General features: G+C 32.1%; 1 protein-coding gene across 8 annotated transcripts in view; it reads right to left on the bottom strand.

Annotated features, from left to right (window-relative positions):
* The window catches only part of LOC127730130 (thrombospondin type-1 domain-containing protein 7B-like), a 203,386-nt gene that overhangs the window by 12,082 nt on the left and 168,787 nt on the right, over positions 1–22,517 (bottom strand). For all 8 annotated transcript variants that reach the window (XM_052238264.1, XM_052238270.1, XM_052238268.1 and 5 more), the window contains 15 exons: positions 22,059–22,174; positions 19,584–19,793; positions 18,918–19,112; positions 16,361–16,669; positions 15,739–15,917; positions 15,023–15,147; positions 13,753–13,906; positions 12,979–13,236; positions 11,881–11,995; positions 11,064–11,209; positions 10,292–10,405; positions 9,660–9,759; positions 8,697–8,906; positions 3,350–3,547; positions 2,618–2,708 (listed from right to left, as the gene is read on the bottom strand). In XM_052238264.1, the coding sequence (XP_052094224.1) occupies positions 2,618–2,708; positions 3,350–3,547; positions 8,697–8,906; positions 9,660–9,759; positions 10,292–10,405; positions 11,064–11,209; positions 11,881–11,995; positions 12,979–13,236; positions 13,753–13,906; positions 15,023–15,147; positions 15,739–15,917; positions 16,361–16,669; positions 18,918–19,112; positions 19,584–19,793; positions 22,059–22,174 (2,520 nt within the window). The remainder of the gene's footprint in view (positions 1–2,617; positions 2,709–3,349; positions 3,548–8,696; positions 8,907–9,659; positions 9,760–10,291; positions 10,406–11,063; positions 11,210–11,880; positions 11,996–12,978; positions 13,237–13,752; positions 13,907–15,022; positions 15,148–15,738; positions 15,918–16,360; positions 16,670–18,917; positions 19,113–19,583; positions 19,794–22,058; positions 22,175–22,517) is intronic.

Below are 22,517 nucleotides of genomic sequence, written 5' to 3'. Positions count from 1 at the left end.
TTTAATATTTCTGGTTCCATTCAACAGTTTTTGTGAGGTTCTCAATTTAAATACCTGCTTTACTTCAGTTTACAACAATTTTACAATATATACAGAATATTTTTTAATAGTTTGGTCTTCACCTAGACAAAAGTATGCTTCTGTAAAGCTTTTTAGCATGAATATTAATTAGTGAACAGTATTTTGTTGTTTGCCCCCTGCAAAGCTCTTCACCATTGGATTTTAAGGAATGAACATTATTATGTTATTTGCCCTCTGAATGTATCCAGTGTCTTTAAGATATCTATACTGCCCCAGCATGAAAATTATAGATTGCTGTTGGTAGCAAGTATGAAAATAATAGCAGTCATGTATACCATGGCCAATTTTAAGGTCAACAACTATATCCTCTAGATCTGTAAATGATTCATAAAAATCAAAATCCTGATACTTTTGTTATATGCAAATTATTGGTTGGTGTATTTGAAGGTTAAACTATTCGTCATTTTGTGATCAGTTCACAAAAACAATCATGACAGTTTACACATTTCCGGTATTTAACAAAAAGTTCAGCCAAGAAAGCACCATGGAAAACTGCTGAAAAGACATATCATGTACCCCTTCAGATTATGGAAGGAATATTTTCAGATATAAGAACACAGAGATAAACAGGGGCAACACAATACCTCACTCTTAATTTTTTTGTGGCAAACGCATATAAGGGTGTGATATAAAGACATTTATCTGTACAACATAACATTTACTAGCTGAAAATGAAAGTGTAGTATGGCTAATGTGCTTTTTGTGACTTACAACAATAAACAAATAAATATATGTGACCTGCCATGACATTCTCAGGCTTATGGCGGGAAACGTCTTAATAAGAAAATGTTGATGTAAAGTCACGTAACGTAATCGGGACACCTGTTATTGAATGTCCAATTAAATCATGCGGTAAAACAAAGTTTCATTTTTATGACTTCAGGAAATTTGAATTTTATATTAAGATATACAAAACAAGACAATTACGTACATAAAATATTATTTAGAAAAATAAAGTACCGAAAAATTATAACTTTCCCGAATCAGATTGCAGCATGAACACCAAGTTATTGGAGTAAATCTCATTGTTTCACATTGTAAGGAAATATATGAACATATGTATGGACATGTACCGGTACATGTAAATCAAGCAAGATATATCTGCCCATTAGGACCCCAATAGTGTCTCATCCCATGTTTATTCCTGGTTTTTTTTTATCTATGACGGTCTTAGAACTGCATAAACAAGATGTATGTGTTGTTTAAAGTTTGTTTTCTTACTTCCCTTTCACCTACATGCCCTAATATTATTGATCATGCTGTTTGATTTTTCATCTTACTCTACATTAACAGATCTTTGATTAAATCACTTTGTCATGAGACATGTACAAAATGTATTCACAATAAGATAATAGATGAACATAAGAAAGCATATCTAATAATACACAGCTCCTTGATGGTTTATTATATACCATGGTATTCACTTTCTAAAGCATTGATGTAGTTTTCCTTACGAAAGAAAGAAAATGTTCAAGTCATTATTATTTTGATTGCAGATTCAAGTACATTGTTGTTAAAATTCTTCGGTTATTTAGTTATTAAACTATAATTACATTTTGATTAATTGAATACTTGAACCCCCCTTTCCCCCCCAAAAAAAAATAATTTAAAAAAACCAATATGACATAGCAACTATAATAGATGGACATACATGTGAAAAATTGAAGAAAAAAAAAATCAAATTTTTTTATTAAAATTGAAACTAACAAAAATTACCATTATTCTGTTATTTTGAAGAATATAGCAAAATAACTTGTCAGGGTGTTTTGAATCTATGTATATTACATAAAAATGCAAAAACCTCATTTTGATCCTGGTACCTCCATAAGCCTGAAAATATCACGACTGGTCACATATATATATATATAAATATATAAAGTTATCTCTCTGTGCAATGCAAGGGACTGTAACTAACACCATAAATTACAATGGCATATTGTTACAATAAAAAAAACCTGAAATTTTTTTCCAACATTTGATTAACTGATGCTTATAATCACATGATAAGTTGTAAAAGAAAATGTTGAACTGTTAAAACTGCAGCCTGAACAATGATATAAATGTTATCTAATATAGATCTAAAGTTAAATATTAGATGACCATGTGTGAAGGCTGCTGTAGAGTTATCATATAACTATTGAAGCATTCATATAAGGTCAACATGACGTTGTATGGACTAAGAATTTTGTTCTGTATTAATTTCTTTCTGCTTGGTCTGTTTAATCACATATTGACATATGTAGGCTACAGTTTTACTTTCAACAAATCATGATATCCAGTACCAAAATCTTGTATCTTGAGATGCCATGTACATCACAAAAGTGTCATACAGACAGACAGATGATAGGAAACTAGTTCTGTAACATAAAAGTCTTTGGTTAAAAGTTATTCTAATATTCACCAAGGAAAGATAGACTTTTCTGCCTTGCATTTTAAATTGTAGTACAGGGAGATAACTCTTCTAAACATCTAACATCTATATTAGAGAACATTTTTTTTAACGAAAGATTTCCACTGAAAAATAAAATACAAGTACCTCATGTTATAGAAAGCTAGAGCCACAAAGATAATAAAGACTGTTCCAGCAGCTAACACTGCATACATCCATATACTGGTTGCTTCTTTTTCTAAAAAATCAACAAACAAGTTCAATAAAATCATAAAATTTTACTACTGACTCAATAATTTATATGAATTGAATATGTACCAGTTGGCTGAGAATGCAGGTAGATCTAAAATACCTAGTTTTATCCTGTCAATTTTGTATGTAAATGTCCCAAGGCAGGAACCAGTGATTGTTTCTTAAGCTTTAATGTCACTTGGGAGAACTGTGGGTTTATGACAGATCATTGTTAGTCTATGTTAAATAATTCCTTTTTTTTTCAGACATATGGCAATTAAGAGTTTGACATATTGTAAAGTGACCTGTCTTTTCTGAAAGACAGTACGTTGACCTCTATATGTTTTTTTTTATTTTTTGTGTTGATTGGTTGCTGTCTCCCTGATATCATGAGGTCTCACTATTTCCTAGTATAAAAAATCAAAAGATTTTCTAGTGATCTGAATAGAATGATATTGGTATAAAGAAAAGGGATAAATTTCATATTCATATTTTTCAAAAGTAATTGTCTAAATTTTAATTTACAGAATTGAAATAAACATCACATCAATTAAATCAGTTTGAAGGAAATGTATAATAAGCAAATATATCTGTGTACGACAAACACACCCTAACCTTAGGTTTTTTTTTTTAGAATGTTTAACTTACTTTGACCTGTTTCTTGAGCATCTTTTTCCACAGTTACATTAGCCTGTAAACAGGCCATAAGAATACCTATGGAGTTTGTTTGTGCTACTAAACCTTCTGTGCATATGCATATATTGGTATCATTACATGAACTTTGTACTGGACATACTGGTTCACATCTCAGGTCTAATGGTGGACGTTTCTCAATGTCACATCCACCTAAAATGATCAATTTTCAAGATGTAATCTAAAATAACTTTTACTACATGGTTATGTACTTTCATAAGATATATTTCAGATTTTGTACAGAGAAAGTGTGAAGATAATATTGAGAAAAAGCAAATACTAACTTAAAATTCATGAAAGACATGTCATTTATACGGATGTTCATTTTAATAATATATACTTATATCTAGCTTGCACTCATTGTTTATGACCGGAAAAAACAATGACAATATGTGTATTTTATATATAACATCACGGTACCCAACTTGCACCGAGTACCCAAATTGCACCTATTTAGTAAAAGTAGCAGAGGAAATATTACATGTTTTCATAGAGACGAAACAATTTGTATTTTTTATTATTTGACCTTATGCACGTCTTTCGACATAGGTAAATATATTTAAATATGCACAAAACGTTCACAGTATACATCAACAGATGAAGTATGACTGCAAAAGGTAAAATGTACAGAAACTTCGCCATGCAACGTCCACCAAAAGGTCATCTTTTAAAAATGAGCAAATAAAGTATGTTACAAGCCTCCATTTCTTAAGAAATGAATAGTAAGCATAGATTAATGTCCAATTGTTCTAAATATTTGAAGAAACAAGCATTCTGTGAGTATTGCATGGCAATACATAGTCCCCTACCGGTTAAAAATTCATTGTAATGGAGCAAACCTACCACTAAATTTTTCAAACAATTTACTAAAGAAAAGGAAAAAAATCCAAAATGTCATTTATCTTAATACAATGTCTTTTACAAATCTTTAAAAAAAAAAGAAGAATTATTTCCCTTTGAAGAGAAATCTAGTAATTAATAAGTATTTCATCAAAAATTTAATTCTAGGGAAAGGGCTTTAACTGAACAAGGAGAAAAGCTAAAATCGTGATAATCGAACTTGACCTGTAACTTGTCATGATGAAACAATACACCAAATATCAAATCAATATCTTCAAGCATGGACTGACGGATGGACAGACAGACGGACGGACAGACAGACGGACGGACAGACAGACGGACAGAGTGCAAACCTAAAGTCCCCTTTGACTTCGTTGGTAGGGGACTAATAAAACAAATTATCCGTAATTCGATTTTTAAGGCTGCGAATTTAACCATGGATGCAATTTGGGTACTCCTTAATTCGGAATCATGGACCGTTTGGATGTATATTCAAACCCATTTTTTTATGATTCAGTATAGATTCAAAATTAAATTGATGAAACCATATAGTGAATAATGATACATCTACAAAATAAACACAGAATGGGAACTTTTGTTTTGTCTGGTTCATAAATAAACGTAGGTGAAAAAACTGTCAAAATAGGTGCAAACCTTACAATGTCAAAACTGATAAAAAAAAAAAAATTACAAAGAGACTTTTTTTTTCATATAGAATTATTTAATAACAAGAAATGATTGTAACAGGATGCTGTTACGAAGTCTCCCAAACGAAGCTCCCATAATTCGTAATTCCCAGGGTCGTCTGACATTGGGCTAAGTCCAGTGAAAATTGGTTTGGTAAAGTTATATGCATTAGTGATGCCTTGGGACTAACCCTGTATATCAATCAAATCATCTTGGCATGACAAACCAGAATATATATGGTTTAGGGGTGGGGATCTCGACCACTTACAAGATACTAGAACATTGGGGGTGGGGGGAACCCCTGGGGATGACCCTATACGTCATTCAAATGTTCGAGACATGACGAACAGGAATATATATGGTTTAGGGGTGGGGAGCTCGACCATTTACAAGATATTAGAACATTGGGGGTGGGGGGAACCCCTGGGGACTGACCCTATACGTCATTCAAATGTTCGAGACATGACAAACAGGAATATATATGGTTTAGGGGTGGGGATTTCGACCATTTACAAGATATTAGAACTTTCTCAAATGGCAGGGGGTGGGGGATGACCCCTGGGGACTAACCCTGTAAATCATTCAAACCATCTTTGCATGACAAACCAGAATATATATGGTTTAGGGGTGGGGATCTTGACCACTTACAAGATATTAGAACTTTTTAAATGGCAGGGGCTGGGTGTGACCCCTGGGGACTAACCCTGTATATCATTCAAACCATCTTTGCATGACAAACCAGAATGTATATGGTTTAGGGGTGGGGATCTTGACCACTTACAAGATATTAGAACTTTCTTAAATGGCAGGGGGTGGGGGTGACCCCTGGGGACTAACCCTGTATATCATTCAAACCATCTTTGCATGACAAACCAGAATATATATGGTTTAGGGGTGGGGATCTTGACCACTTACAAGATATTAGGTTTTTCTTAAATGGCAGGGGTTGGGGATGACCCCTGGGGACTAACCCTGTATATCATTCAAACCATCTTTGCATGACAAACCAGAATATATATGGTTTAAAGGTGGGGATCTTGACCACTTACAAGATATTAGGTTTTTCTTAAATGGCAGGGGGTGGGGGTGACCCCTGGGGACTAACCCTGTATTTCATTTGATTTGCTTTATAATGAAAAACCAGAATATATATGGTTTAGGGGTGGGGATCTTGACCACTTACAAGATATTAGGTTTTTCTTAAATGGCAGGGGGTGGGGATGACCCCTGGGGACTAACCCTGTATATCATTCAAACCATCTTTGCATGACAAACCAGAATATATATGGTTTAGGGGTGGGGATCTTGACCACTTACAAGATATTAGGTTTTTCTTAAATGGCAGGGGGTGGGGATGACCCCTGGGGAGTAACCCTGTATATCATTCAAACCATCTTTGCATGACAAACCAGAATATATATGGTTTAGGGGTGGGGATCTTGACCACTTACAAGATATTAGGTTTTTCTTAAATGGCAGGGGGTTGGGGTGACCCCTGGGGACTAACCTTGTATTTCATTTAATGTGCTTTATCATTTAGAACATTTTCAATTAAAAAGATTGTGTCTATCACAAACGGTTTTCAATTTATAATCATTTGAAAATTTTAAAAAATAAAATCCCATAGGGTTCTATAGTAAAACCCTACTTTCTTTTTGCCCCTCAAAGTACCCCTTTATAAATCCTATTGCACAAACAAAACCCTGATTGCACCACTAGACATGTTAGTCTAACATATTGTGAAACCCTAAGTTAATCTGACTAGCGGTTTTGGAGAACGGGTGCGGACAAGTTCAAATTTAAAAGTGGCGGAAGAGGAAGAGGAAGAGGAAGAGGAAGAAGAATAATAATAATAATAAGAACTGAGCAAAAACAATAAGTCTTCCCAAACTTCGTTTGGGAGACTTAATTAAAATGAAAATGGCATTTCCAGACCGACAACGATTCTTGCATCTAATCAATTCAGTTTTTGTAGATAGTTTATTGGAAATCAAACTGAAGGAATATGATGGAAAGTGTGTAAATTTGTTACTGAGTATTAGTTTTCCCAGTTTAAAGTATTGAATACACAAGGTCTCTTCTGAACATTTCAAAATTCCTATTATATATTGGCTACCATAAGTTCATGAATAAAAAATCAGTCAAATATCTCAGAAGCATATGTCTACAACTACTCTTTCTGTACTTTTAACTAATTTCCAGACTATATTTAAAGATTTTTTTTTTTTGCAATAAAGCATATGAAAATGATGGAAATAATAATTTTTGGAGTGTAAAAAAACTCTTTCAGTGTTTTAGATAAATAGCATATTTTGAAGGACCATTCACTTTTGTAGACAGTTGTGACTTTTCAACATCTATAACTACACTTCCACACAATCTTATCAAATAGACATTTTCTTATTCAATCAAATGGTCCTTTGAAAAATCTGATTAAAAATCTATTTGCTACAACTCATGTAAAGCCTTAACTCCTGTTGTGAAAGAGGTAAATATGCTAGATACACTCTATTTCCAATATTTCAATAATATCTTTCATAAAATTTTACAGGTAAAATAATAGGCAAAAAATATGACTATAATTCAGAAATAAACTATAATTGTTAAAACAACAATCCCCCCTATGTTTACATATGCATGTAATTAAAAGTGGGCAAACCAGGATGACACCATACACTCTAAGGAACTGGGTCGAGATGATTAAAAGTGTAAATTTTCTACTTACATCTATGTACCTTTCAGCAATAAAGTTTATTAACAAGTTATAGGTATTCCTAAGGGCTCCAATTGCGCCCTTTCAATAACAGACTTGTTACTGTACTGTTATGAATCATAGTTTATTACCAAAGTCAGTAAAGATCCATTTAAATTACCATACCTGTCAACCTATGACAATGAAAATGCAGGTCATGACCTGCATAGAAGAATGAAATCTCAGGTCATAACGCGTACGAACTTTTTCGAGCTGAATTTCAGTATTTTCTTATAATTTATATCAAAGTTTCCAAAACATGTCCACATGGTTAAGTAATTTAAAATTGTACATTTAATTATTTCATTGCACTTGAAGGCCATTGATAGATTTGTGTTACATTGCCTTAATTTCTTTTCATATTCCATGACATACATTGTGCCAACTTGTGTTTTCTTTACATACATTTGTGCAGCTTTTAATCAGAAGAACATATCATGTGTTGATATTAGAGTATAATAAAATAAAGTTAAATAATTAAAGGAGGTATAGATGAAAAAAGTAATTTTCAAAATTTTTATTTTTTAATTGTTCTAAGGTAGAAAAATAAGTAAAAGTATTATTCTGATATGTTTTTGCATTCAATTCGTTTTAGATTTAATCTTTTTACAAAAAAAAACATAAATTTAAGGAGTATATTGTGAATTGACAAAAACAGGTATGAATTACATTTAAAAGAAAAATATAATAACAAAAAAATAACCATTATTGCTTTAAATAATCAAGATTACTCTGGTTATAGGGTGAAAGTTTTCCCAGGGGAACTGACTTTAAATAAACCTAGAATAAATAGTAATAATCATCCTTTTCCAGATTTAAACATTTCAGATTCAAACGTGATATTGCAATAAAAAAATTAAGACAAAAGAGACAAAGTTTAGTTCCTTGCTAATTCTAGTAAAAATCTGGACCGATTCCATATACGCCTCTAACTAATAAAACTAGATTAACTAGATAAACACATAGACCCTGAACCTCAGAACACTACAATTCATTTTTCTTTTGTCAAGAAACATCAAATACCTATAACTTTAAGTCCATCAGATCTTGAACACCAGACAGTTCTATGTTGGTCGACATTCCATGGACTTGTACTCCACTCAAAGAACATTCCTTCTTCAGCAGCACAATGACGTTTTTCCCACAGCTTGTCTGGGCAAGGTGTATTTTTTAATTTAGGATATGCCAACACAGCTCTGGATCTACTCTGAACTCCTAGGCTCCTATATCTCTCTGAAAACCAAACATATAACATAATTATAATAGCAATTTAGATACATACAGCTTCAGCGAATTTTTTTTTGAAAGAATAAATTTCTTTTTTATTCTATATTATAAATAAAAGAGGGGGGAGAGATTTAACCTAAAATGGTCAATTCTTAAAATTTTCATCAACAAAATCAACATATTGTATAAAACAAATATACAGCAATTAATATTTGACCTTTTTTTAACACCACCAAGGATGATATCCATTTAGGAGGATATGTAGATTGCATATGTTCAGTGGAAAAAATGAAGCGGAAAAGGAAAAATGGTAACATTGTAGATTTTCTAGTAACAAATAACACTTTTTTTAAGAAGTAGATAACCAAAAGAATATGTCCTCAGATTTAAGTGGATAACTGTAGTACTAGTCAGGTACAGCAATCTGTTCTTTTTAATGTTAGTATTCATATTCTTATACTGCATTTTGCCACCCTTGAAATGTATTACCACAGGTCACCTAAAAGTCCAATGAATGATATCTGAATATAATTAATGAACTGCAGTGCTGTACATTTTCTAAAAGATCACTCTCAAGAAAGGTTAATCTTTTATTTAATTCACTTTTGATATATAGTCAAACCATTATTTCTCCTTTAATATCCAAGGCAGCTCCTTTTACAATAGTTTCTCTCCTGGGGGTATCAATTGCATTAAGCCTCAACTATTTCAAAACACTACCAAACTGTGCAACAAATGAAAAGATATAAAAATACTTACCAATGCTGAAGTCCTCTCTTGACAAGTAACACTTATTCCATTCAGTCCATTCTGTCATTACACATTCCCCTGGGCATGGCACAGTGCATGGTCTCTCAGTCTTAAAAAAAATAGGGACACTTTTCAAGACCATTATCAACATTTAAAAAAATAACTTTTCATGAACCTCTAGTAAAAATTCCTATGAGACAATATAGTGATGCTGTTCATATTAATTCTGATGAAGTATATAGCTGCAGTGAGATGAAAACGTTCATCATAAAATAAATTACCTTTTGCCTTTTGAACTTAAAAATTTAACTGTCTTGCATTGAGAACTATCCTAACTCACTCAATGCAGTGGTAGAATCTGTATTCATATTCTTCACCTTCAAGTTTTATTTTGAATTAGTGATACAATGTTAAAATAAAATCTGTCTTTCTAGAAAGCTTGGTAATTCCAGAAATTACTGTGCATTCACTTATTTTGGTTGGTATTAATTTTCATGGATTAAGATAAAAATGTATTTCGTGGATATTTGATTTTGTGGTTTTTCAAAAGTTTGCACACAAGCCTATAGAAAAATTGTACTTCATTTACCATTTAAATTTGTTGTATTATCCACAGTACATGAATGGATTATATCACTCACCTGCAAAATAAGTATATGAAGGTCTGGTGAACACTTGGATGGGTCTAAGGCAATACCATCTTCACTCATACAAGATATATTTCTCTTCTGTATCCCATGTCCACATATTCCAAACTAAAATAGTCAAACAAATACCATACTTTTGCTATCAAACTGAATTTGTTTCTACTTGATTAATCAAACATACCTCAAATTTTTGTGAATTTCATTGATGGAGACTTTAATCTAAACTTAAGAACTTGATGAAATACTATTTTTCAGCTACTTTTTTTAAAAACAGAAGCAAAAATTTAATATCAGCAGCCTTCCTAATTGGTTCACTTAAGATGAATCGGCCTTTGTTTGCAACCCGATCAACATTAAATGAAAATAGTTTGTAGAGAGTCCTCAAGTCATCAATCTTCTTTAGTTTTAAAACATTTTGCTTTGTATAGTTTCAGAGTAGAAAGCTTTTGAAATTTGGTCAATCACAATCTAGCTGCCATGTTTTTTTTTCAGCTGAATTGAATGAAATGACGATATTTTAAAAAAGATATCCCATTTACTATTCCTGCCTCGGATTAATGATTTATTTTGTACGAATTGCAAAGAAAAAGAAAATGCCAGGTTAAGGGAATCTTTTTCAACTTTTTTTTACAAGGAAAAGGTCATTATCAACACTGTAATACATATTTCTAGTGTACAGATTATAGCAGGGAAATATCAGTAGGGTTAAAACGTATTGCAGAATGGATGATGCAGGATGATGCAGGATTACACATAAAAATCCTACCTGAGATGTACAGTTTGACCAGACAGAGACAGTCCAAGAATAGCAGCCTTGTTGAAAACATGGTTTCTTCTGCTTAAGCATATCTGGGCAAGGTCTTCCATTTCTGCTGAACTGTTCCACAATAGTTCTCTCCCTTTGACTGACTCCTAAAAATTTCAACAATTTATGACAAAATACATATTTTTTTAACAAACTTAAATGTCTTATCTAAGATATCATTTTTCCTTTAGATATGATCTTTAATAATCTTACTAATAAATAATAAAAGTAAAATCTGATAAAATTTTTATAGTTGTGAATATTTAAAAAAAGATATAAAACTTTGGAGAAAATATAAATAGAAATTTATTATTTTTTTTACATTAATAAAGGAACATCCTGAAGGCCTCATGCATATAGTTTGAAGAATTTTTGAATTATTCGCATACACACTTTTAACTTGCAAAATATCTGCATGAAAGGACCAACTAAAAATTATAAGAGTTGTGAAGTGTTCACCTTTGCTTAGAATATTTTGTTGATCTATGAATGCAATATCTGACAATGGTTTTATAGTTGTAAATATTTTTAAAACCAAATACTTCAGCTATTCAACTAAGCATGCAGCTTTTTAACAAAAGAAATTCTAAGAATTATTAGGATTTTTTATTTTTCCAGAAAGTTAAGACATTTCTATGCCTTAAAACAAGCAAAAAAATGATAACTTCTATTATCAGGGTAATGTTACAATTTTTGTGTAATATTATCAAGTGAAAATGTGTTTCAATTAGGATTGAATAAATTGTTGCTATATTAATTAATACAATTTCCACTGTACCTAGGCCACATTTTTTGCTGCAAGATGACCATGATGACCAATCAGACACAAGACAATCAACATCACATACTTCTTCACAAGACACAACAGATGGCTCAGAAACTGGATCTGCATCCTATACAAAATATACACAGTATAAAAATATGGAGAAGTGGTATGATTGTCAATGAGACAATTATCCACCATATTTCAATTAAAGTGGATGTTAGCATTTATAGGCAACTGTACTGCCTTCAACAATGAGTAAATCCCATACCATACAGTGTCTATTTAAAAAGTGAAAACTTACATCGGTATTAATAGCTATCAGCAAAAACCTTTTTATTGATAATTACCTATAAAAAAGAAGTTCATTACAAAATAGATTTGTTTATCCATCAAATGAGTTTCCTTATGCCTTTCTTTCAAATGACATTAAAAGTCATGCACAGAGAATCTTTATGAATAAATTATAATGGTTTCAAGAGGCTATATAAAATAAGACATATGCATATGCTGCATTTCATGTTTTATTGGTTTGATTTGTTTGGTTGCTTTCCTGCTTAAGTTTATCTTAGTTTGTTTCAACCCCATCTGCAATATGTAGATTTTTTTTATGGTTATGAAATAATATGCATTTTACAAATATAGTGTTAACTCACAGTCAATTACATTTTTCGTAATTTGCATGAAAAGCAGTCCATGTGGTGTTAAGGTGGTACATAAAACTACAAGGAGATAACTCTGTAAAAATCAGCTGAACGTTTTAATCATGTTCTATTGTTAAGGGAATACTAAGCTTCTCAATGATCAAAATTAGTGTTTGTCAAACTGCTATATATCCAAAGAAATTTTTCCAATAAAGTGTGTGGTTCAAGATTTTTGAAATTTTTATATTTTTGTCAGAGGGTCAAAGTGAATATTTTTTCAAAATTTTATGCAAATTAAACGAGCCAAATTAATTTTAGTCAAGGTGTTTGGTACCACCTTAATCAGTGACATGTCTTACAATTTCTCTCACTGTAAATTTCTTAACATGATGCAAATGTGTTATGGTAACAATAAGTGGGTATAACACCCTTTAATTATTGCCATCTACAAACTCAATTTTATTCTTACCACTTCACAAAACTCACTATCCACATTGTGGCCAAAGTGGTTTTTGCAGATTAGATATCTTTCTTTATGTCCTACTCCACAGTTGTCCATGCCATTGTTTATTAAGCAAGTCGTCCATGATGACCATTCCCAATAGTACTCTATACAATTATCATTCTTGATGCAGGGTTTTGTTTCACGAACCTCTGGACAGTTGTTGTAATTCAGGTAACGTAAAACTTCTCTTGTCCTCACTTGTCTATCATTATGATTACAGGGCTATAAAGTGAATGCAAAAAGTTTTAAAAAGTTCTACCCTACATATGTATTAAATGCTTTATTTCTGAGTACTGATTCATTTTTTCTGAGGTTTCTTCACATTAAACATATGACAAGGACGTTTGTGATGTCATTTACCTGTAAATTCCTCCATTCTGTATTCCTGTACTAATGAAGGGTTTTATGAAGGAGAGATATATATTTCTACTATTCCTTTTTTTTCTTTACACCACATCTTTACAAACGTCAGATGCCTTTTAAAGGTACAAATGATGCTTTTAAAAACATTGATTTTTTCTAGAAACAATATGACTCTTAAATAAAAGTTTTAAAATACTGATTGACTTTATAATAAATTTGTATCTAAGCCAGTTCCTATCAAACAATATCAACATGATCAACGATTTAAAACTCTCTTCTATAGTAAGCTTCTTGTAAGATTTTCAATTAGTGATCGAACAAACTTTCTCGTCAATGCACCAAACAGTTTAAACCTTAGAAAGAAAATAAGATAACCTTGCTGCATGAAGTCCATGTTGTCCAAACACTAACCACACAATCTTCCAAACAGTATAAATAACAATGCTGCATTTTTGGAGGACGCTGATTTACACACACATCATCCGAGGCTACACTTGTTGTAAATCCATGTCTATTCACAGCATAACATCTGATGATCATAAAAGAATAAAGTTTTATTTGAATCACATAAAATTGATAATAATATAGAATTTAAAAAAAATTTGGAATTATAATTAGATATTGCTGTAGCAAATATAAATAATTTTCCATCACAATCTGATAAAAACCCAAATTAAAACAAAATTGATGACCTCCACCCTTAGGTCCACCCTCCTCCCCCAAAAAAATCATTTTCAAGCTACCACAACCATCCCTCTCATTATATTCCTTATTCAGTGTTTTTCATCGCCAATCACAAAAGGAAAAACATTTGCATCCTTTCACTACTGGATTAGTCTTTGTTTCATATTTGAAATACAATTGTATTAAATTTGAAATTGTAAAATTCAATGACAAGATATAGTGTTCTGCCTTTATCATTAATACATTTAATTGGTTTTACAGGTCAAAAACACATTACCAAGACAACAACAAAAATACATTTCAAAAGACTATATTCAAATTTATTTCTAAGTTCGAATGTTTAGTCAAAATTTACACAATGTATTGTTTCATTTGAAAAAAGCATTTAAAAAACAAAACAAAAATCCTGTTGTGTCTTGTGAAGAAGTATGTGATAAAGATAAATGCATCGAATGAACTAAAGAACAATTTGTTTTCCTTTTGGTCATAACTTTCCTTAGCACACCTTCATTCTTTTCTGAAACAAACTCATGGAGACACTGCACATGTAATAGAGAAATAATCTTTTCTGAATGTAGCCTGGGATTTTATCATGATGATTTTCTTACACAGAGCAAGAATTGTCAATTAATCAAAAGCATCTTCACCATAACAGACCAAGTTGATTATTCATACTTTTAAAATGCTCATTCATTTTCTTGAGATATAGAGGGAACATGTTATCAGAAAAATAGTTACATAATAAAATAACATAAAGTACATTGTACAGAAGAAGAAATTGAAATGCTGTCATTTCTTTTTTTAGTATTTAAAAATCTTGTTCAAAGGCAAGTCCATATGCTCATACTGTATTAAACACTGCTTGTTACATTCACCAGAATAAAAAGGTTAACAAGCAATCTAAAATAAACAACATATGGTATAACATTAGAAAGTAATGTGGTTAATGATTTATACCTACCTAACAAATCTTGTTTGAGTACCATTACCACATATCTGTTGATTATGTGGAATACAGGTGCCCCAAGCTTTTGTTTTCCATACATATCGTACACACTCTGGATGACAAAGCCTTGTTTGTACTTCCTAAAATCAACAAATCAGTATTATGTATTTTGAAAGGACATTTCAACTCTGGTGGATAGTTTCTCATTGGCAATCATAAAATGTCTCCTTATTTTCATATAGAGCCAGTATTCATACTGGAATGAAATTAAGTTGAAATTTGTAAATGTTTCTAAAACTTAGACAGAAACAACATGTTTGTCTTGGACTCTCTATTTAACGAAACACAACATAACATTTCAACATTACAAGATTTCGAGTAGTTCCTTTTAACCTAAAAACTGCAAAAGCAGGTGATTAAAATTGTTAAAATAAAACTTTTCATCTGACTGTAATCCATTGCAATTATGTATCATTTTTTTTTAAACAAACATAAATATGAACAGGGATGGACATGAAACAAAAACAAATTGGAGCAGGGATGGATGTGAAACAAAAACAAATTGGAGCAGGGATGGATGTGAAACAAAAACAAATTGCAACAGGGATGGATGTGAAACAAAAACAAATTACTGCAGGGATGGACGTGAAACAAAAACAAATTGGAGCAAGGATGGAGGTGAAACATTTAACACAAATTGGAGCAGGGATGGATGTAAAATGAATACTAACCTTGCTTGAAGCACCAAGTGATGGACACTGTCTGCCTCCTGCTGAAGGAAGTCTTCGGATACTACGATAGCGTGTTTGTACACCAGCACCACATTTAGCAGGACACTCACTCCAAGTTGTCCAATCAGACATCTCACAATCAACAGGACATGGTATTAAACATACTTCTTCTTCATAACCTGTAAGATAGGTTAACTTAAAAGTTAAGCACAATATTTAGTCTTATAGCAACTGTCACTTTCATATCCAAGGGGTCAGGAAAAAAAAGACTTTTGTACCTAGTTCTTTATTCAACATATGATTATACAGTTATAGACTTCAGTCAACTTAAATCTATTAGTTTTTTATATCCTCTTCCTAATACTTAAGGTGCGTTTACAAGGTATGATTTTCCTTTGATTTTTACCTGTGCATCCGTTTTCCAGTAAAATCGCGGTGTGAACACTAAATTCGAATGTACAAACGCTGTACGATTTACCTGGGCCACGGTATCAAATCGATTTCAAAATCTGACAGAAAATTGTACTGTGTAAACGCACCTTTAAACTGCGATAAGGAACACAACACAAAGAAAGGGACCACACAGCTAGTGAATATTTATAGAAATATAAGAGACAACTACCTGCTCCATTACATTTGTCTGCTGACTCTATCCCTGTTCCATGGTTACTACAAGCCACTACTTTTATTCTTTTTCCAGTTCCACAAATGTATCCCATATCAAGGGAAGTTGTGTTACGAGTCCTCTTTCCTCTACTGCTTGTCAGTTCTGGTTGATTAGTTATATAGTCATGTCTAACTGGTTCTAGGATACAGTCTGACCATTCACCCATTGATGTAGGTTTTAATGACTCACATAGCTGACAAGGTCGCTTTTGGTAAGTTGGATACAAATTGTTATTATGGCATTGATCTGGTACCCCTGGACCACCTTTTAAAAAGAAAATAAACCATAATAATTAGATAACAGGAATAACCTTTACTAATCATAATAAACTTTAGAAATACAATTAAGCTAACATATTATCTAATGAGAATTAATATTGATATAGATTAAGGTTCTAACATTTTAAGTTGACAAAATCTTTGACTAAAAGAAGATATACACTGTATATTAATTCATGGGTGAAAATTTAACTAGACTGAATGCATTGTCCCGCTAAGCATACCCTACTGTAAAAACATGTAAAAGAAAACAGGAATTTGATGTCTGACAGATCAGAAAAGTGCACACACCTTACATCTTTTCACTGTTAAGCTGCTGACTAAATCTGAGGTATTCCTGTTTAATAGTTTCAGAGAAAAGTGTGACGAAAATATTTGTTGGTGGAATGGACAAAGGGACTAACAGTCGGTAAATGATATTGCAATATAGTACCCACTTCTAGAGTGGGAGTATAATAGTAACTAGATATCATTGAGATGGGAGCCATCTCTGTGGGCCCCGCTGTGAATAATGTGTGGTAAAAAATGTGTATCTTTATCATTGGACATGGGGTTGTCAAATGAAACCAAAGTTTTTGACCTTGACCTTTGACCTAGGAAGTTGTACATAAATTATGACACACCCTCTGGTGTTGGTTTATATACATATCAAGTATAAACTTTGAAATCTTAACGGTTCTCAAGATATAGAGCGGACACGATCTTTACCATAGGACATGGGGTTGTCAACTTTAACCAGTTTTTGACCTTGACCTTTGACCTAGGAAGTTGTACATACATTATGACACACCCTCTGGTGTTGGTTAATATACATATCAAGTATAAACTTTGAAATCATTAACGGTTCTCAAGATATAGAGCGGACACGATCTTTACCACAGGACATGGGGTTGTCAACTAAAACCAAAGTTTTTGACCTTGACCTTTGACCTAGGAAGTTGTACATACATTATGACACACCCTCTGGTGTTGGTTAATAAACATGTCAAGTATAAACTTTGAAATCATAACAGTTCTCTAGATATAGAGCGGACACAATTTGTTACGGACGGACAGACGGACAGACGGACAGACTGATCACTATAGGGCGTCCGCCATTCGGCAGGGCCCTAATAAGATACTATCCCATGAATATTAAAGCCCAGATTTGCTGACCACTGAATAAATCAGATTTACATGATTTATAACAAATTTGGAAAAAAACACGCAATTTCTTATGTCTTAGTGCAAAAGTCTCCATCATCAAATCTTCCTCAAATATTTTATACATATATCAATGTTTTATTATGTTAGGATAATAATTGGGTTACACCATATTCATTAGTTTAGTTCCTATTTGTGGTTTACATGTAGTTGCCTGGGACATGTAAAAAAGATAGAACAGGATTGAGCAAGCTCATACTAGATTGGAGGGCAGGATGATTCCATATCAGCAGGTTACTTGCCTTCAGTAATTGAAGGTATTATTTGATAAAACATTGTTTATAATTTATTTGTTTGTTCTCTTTTTTGTTCCTTATACTGTTATTTTAGAGAGTTAAGTGTTTTTCCTGTACTATTTTACATTCTTTTCTGTACATTATTTTTTGTCCACTGATTCAAAAAGTGGAAGGGTGAATATTTCATAAAATGAGCGTTTTCTAAGTCAGGATCCTGGTCAGTGGTTTTCTTACATCATATCTTTCATTCTTTGGAGAATTAAATGTTGATAGCAGATCTATGATGGATTCTGTTTAATAGATCTTCACATACAGTAAAGACAATTGTTTATTGTTTAAGGCTGTATGTTGCTCTAAGATGTCTTTTTTATTTGTGTCATTGGGTTGATGTCTCATTAAGGTATACCCCACATCTCTTATTCAACCACATCTCCACATTAATTTTGGTTGAGGAGTCACATCCAAAAGAAATAGTTTCACATTTTTATTTTTTCTAATAATGAAACTCTTCCATGGATGATGGTTTTGATTAGATTAAACCTCATACAAATTTGAATGGTATATATAAAGAAATGTGATAAACTTTACATGGATGAAACAAATAATAACATGATAAGTCCACTTCTCATAAAAAAACATATGTTTCAGTACCTCAAGTTTTTCTGATAATTGAAACTTTTAAAGCTATTGAAGATAAAAACATTTTAACCTTTTAAATGTTTTGTAGGTAAAACAAAGCCATGATAATTAAAATGCATATGCTATTGCATGGGTATAAGTGTCCAGTAAACTTGCCTTTCAGTTCCCTTGATCTGAACTGATGACCACTACACCCTTGGATACAGTGGCTCCATTCTGACCAATCAGTAAACAAACATTGCCGGTCACATGTCATATAACATGGTTCAGCAATAGGAGGCATTGGACCAAGGAATTTCAGACAGTCTTCTATTGGATGATCTGTTCCATTTTGAGCCATACATGCAATGTCTACAAGGGAAACAACACATCATTAGGTCCATTATGGAAAAAGCTAAAAACACAAACAAAAAAATGATGTTTTTGTGATGATAGGTTATATATGTTGTCCATTTCTTTGCTATTAAACAAGCACAATAATACAGATGGTTATGTTTAGCTAGAATGAGCTAACAAGAACAAAAACAAAAGAATTGTATGGATTTATTATAATCAAGATTTGAACTCTGTCAAATTTAAGCTATAAATTATCTTTTATTCATACATTTCAATTTTATGATTCACTGCTTTATGAATTCATAGTTTTCCAATACAAATTTAATGGAAAGTGTTCATTTTATAGGGTAGTAAAATACAAGGTTTTAATTATCTGAGAAATTCATGTAAATTTCTATTCCGTAAGGTACTTCACAGTATCTGCTGGTATGAAAATCAATATGTAATTTTTACAATATTTCTCAAAGGTCTTTTATTCTTTCTAACCTCTTGCTCTTAGGCCTTTCCCACAGTTGTAGATGGTTGGAGCAAGTATGCAGACACTCCAGTTGGAAATTTTCCATTGGAACTGGTGACAGAGGGGTAACTCTATACATTGCTTCACCTCCTGTAATACCTCTGGACATGGGGCTCCACTATTGTCTGGTTCCTGAAGAATAAATCGCTGCCTTGACCTAGTAGGAATGTTGTCTTTGTCTGTAAAAGAACACAATTATTTGAAATTAGAAATTGCTGATCATAATCTGCCTGATTTAAATATATCTGAATTTCTATTGAATTTCACAAGCAGGCTCTCATGTAACATTATCAAGTTTACCATTAGGCTCTTACATAACTGATATAAAAAATTATTGAGGTATACTATTTTGAGTCATAACTGGTACCAGTATATCCATATAGATATATAGATTCTAATGTAGGTGACCATTAGTATAATATTTCTTTACTTATCCTTTTACACATATTGTTTCCATTTTTAAGAATTATGCATGCTATTTTTAACATTTTGAGGACTTTTATAGGTTTTTAGGTACTGTAAATTCAGAAATTATTGTGAGGTTTTTATTATTGCGACAAATGCGACAGAGTTGTAAACGCAATAATTTAAACTCGCATTTTGAAATATTTTATATGAACTAAACAGGATTTTTCTCAAAATTGTAAAAATTAAAATCGCATTTAAGTCTCAAATGACAAAATCTCAATAATAAATGCACGCAATAATTTTCTGAATTTACAGTATATATACATACAGAGCTCCAGATAAGCTGCGTATTTGCGTGATCACGCAATAAAAATAATTGAAAACCCAATGCAAGTGCCTATTGCAGCGTTCTAAAACCCAATTCATGCAAAGGAAAACCCAATAATTTGTCAAAACCATGAGTTCTTAACGCTTTTAGGCTCTATCATGTGCCTTATTTACCCTTATCTATTACATAGTCGTCGCGTAAATCTATTTTTGTAATATTGAAAATCGGAAATGTCCTTTCGTTCTAAAAATAGAGCGTTGAAAGGGTCCCTGTTGAAATTTTCCGTTGCTTAAAGGTACACGTGGTGATGAAAACATTTCGATCTTCTCTGTCTTGATCCAATTATCGTTAGTCATGTCGTCATAATTCTTCTCGTATTGCTCGGGATTTAACATTACACTTAGGAATGAATTAAAACGAAAGTAGATTTCCGGTAAAATATTGAATAGAAGCATGTTTTTAGCTTCTTTTTGAGAGCTGAGGAATTTTGATGAAAACAAGACACAGCTAGTGTTATTGCAATGGCGCGTCCAGGGCGTGTTTGCGTGCCTTAACAAGAACAGGGTTAGAACTCGTCAGAACCAGAGACATATAATACGTATTATATGTCTCTGTCAGAACTAAATCAGTTGCAACATGAAAGGCCAAATCACTTATATGAAGTCAGCATCCGAAATCAAAAGTTCTAATAAGGGACAAGTAAACCCAGATTTATGTAAATAAAATTAAACAAAAACATTGTTTATTTTTAGTTCAAGAGTAGATCTATATATAATATATATTTCATTTTAGTTGATGAGTGAACACACATATTAGTTTTGATGTAAATGTAGCTTGCCACTTTCTTTGTTTTTGGTCTATTGTTCTGTATGCCTAAGATACATGTAGTTGTCTTATTGGCAAGTGCAGTACAACATTGTCATTTATTTATTTGATGTTGCAGGATTATTTGTAAATTGAATGTGGTCTCAGTCATTAAACCACCCTATAAACCTGGTCAAGGTTTTGATGTATATATCTTAAATCTGGGAGCTACTTATTTTTTTAAAGTAGGTCTGGAAAACAGGTGATAGGGACTGGCAATACTATCTTACATCACTTAATGTTCACAAATATTACATAAAAATCTGAAAACTTTTAGCCACACCTATCCCAAATAAACTGAATGGTGATCATATGTGCTCTAGAAAGGTAATTAGGTACTGTCCTATTAGTGCCACCAGTAAATATAAGTTATGGAAAATACAAAACTTTGTGTTGAAACCAGACACAAATTAAACGTACAATTGCTTGTCAGTGTATAAACCAAATAAAACAGCTATCACATATAAAAGAAACATATTTTATCAATAAGATGGATGAACATCTCTGTTTGATAGAATGTGATTATGACAATCAGACATGCCTAAATTCAATATCGTGTTGATGAAAAAACCCAATACGTTAAGGAGCTTGGTGGTGAAAAACCCAATTTGATATTTGCTTGAGGGGTGAATTGGAATCAATAATGCAATTGAAAAACTATTTCACTCAATTAAATAAAAAATGGTGGGTAAAAACCCAAATTTTTGAATTCTTATCTGGAGCTCTGTACATATATTTTTTTTTACAAAAAAATCTTCAAATCCAATCCAATTCCAATTCTTATATTTACAGAGTGAAAAATCCTTAATTTGTAAATCATGTTCCCATGACTTACACAACTTACTAATAAAACAAGATGCTGAACAACTAGACCAGTCAGACCATGCAGTAAGAGTACAGTCCCTTGGACATGGTATCATACAAACTCGGGTTCTCTCAGGTTTGACTGACTGTGTACACCTGTAATCATAAAATGCAACTTCAAGTCTGTTTTCTTTTATCTGGTTCTTTTGCATAAAATAATTTCATATAAAATAGACAAGAAAATGTCCTACTGCCTTTGTAAATTTTAGCTGCCGTTGCTTTTTTTAAGTGAATGCATGTGTGAATCCAATTTTGTTTCTTGAACTAATACTCTATATCTATTTTTCCATCCTTACTGATAAAAGGAAAAAAGAACAGAGAAAGTCTATTTTCCAATCTTGAAAACCACACTAATACAACCAAATAAATGGCTGATCATGTTTTCTCATATATAGATATTGTCAAATATCATCTGTTGGACACAATAAGAAGCTTTCAT

This window comes from Mytilus californianus, unplaced genomic scaffold (assembly GCF_021869535.1).
Source record: "Mytilus californianus isolate M0D057914Y unplaced genomic scaffold, xbMytCali1.0.p SCAF_2, whole genome shotgun sequence".
NCBI classification, from domain to species: domain Eukaryota; kingdom Metazoa; phylum Mollusca; class Bivalvia; order Mytilida; family Mytilidae; genus Mytilus; species Mytilus californianus.
Note: the sequence above shows the minus strand (reverse complement) of the source record. Positions and strands in the feature narration are given on the sequence as shown.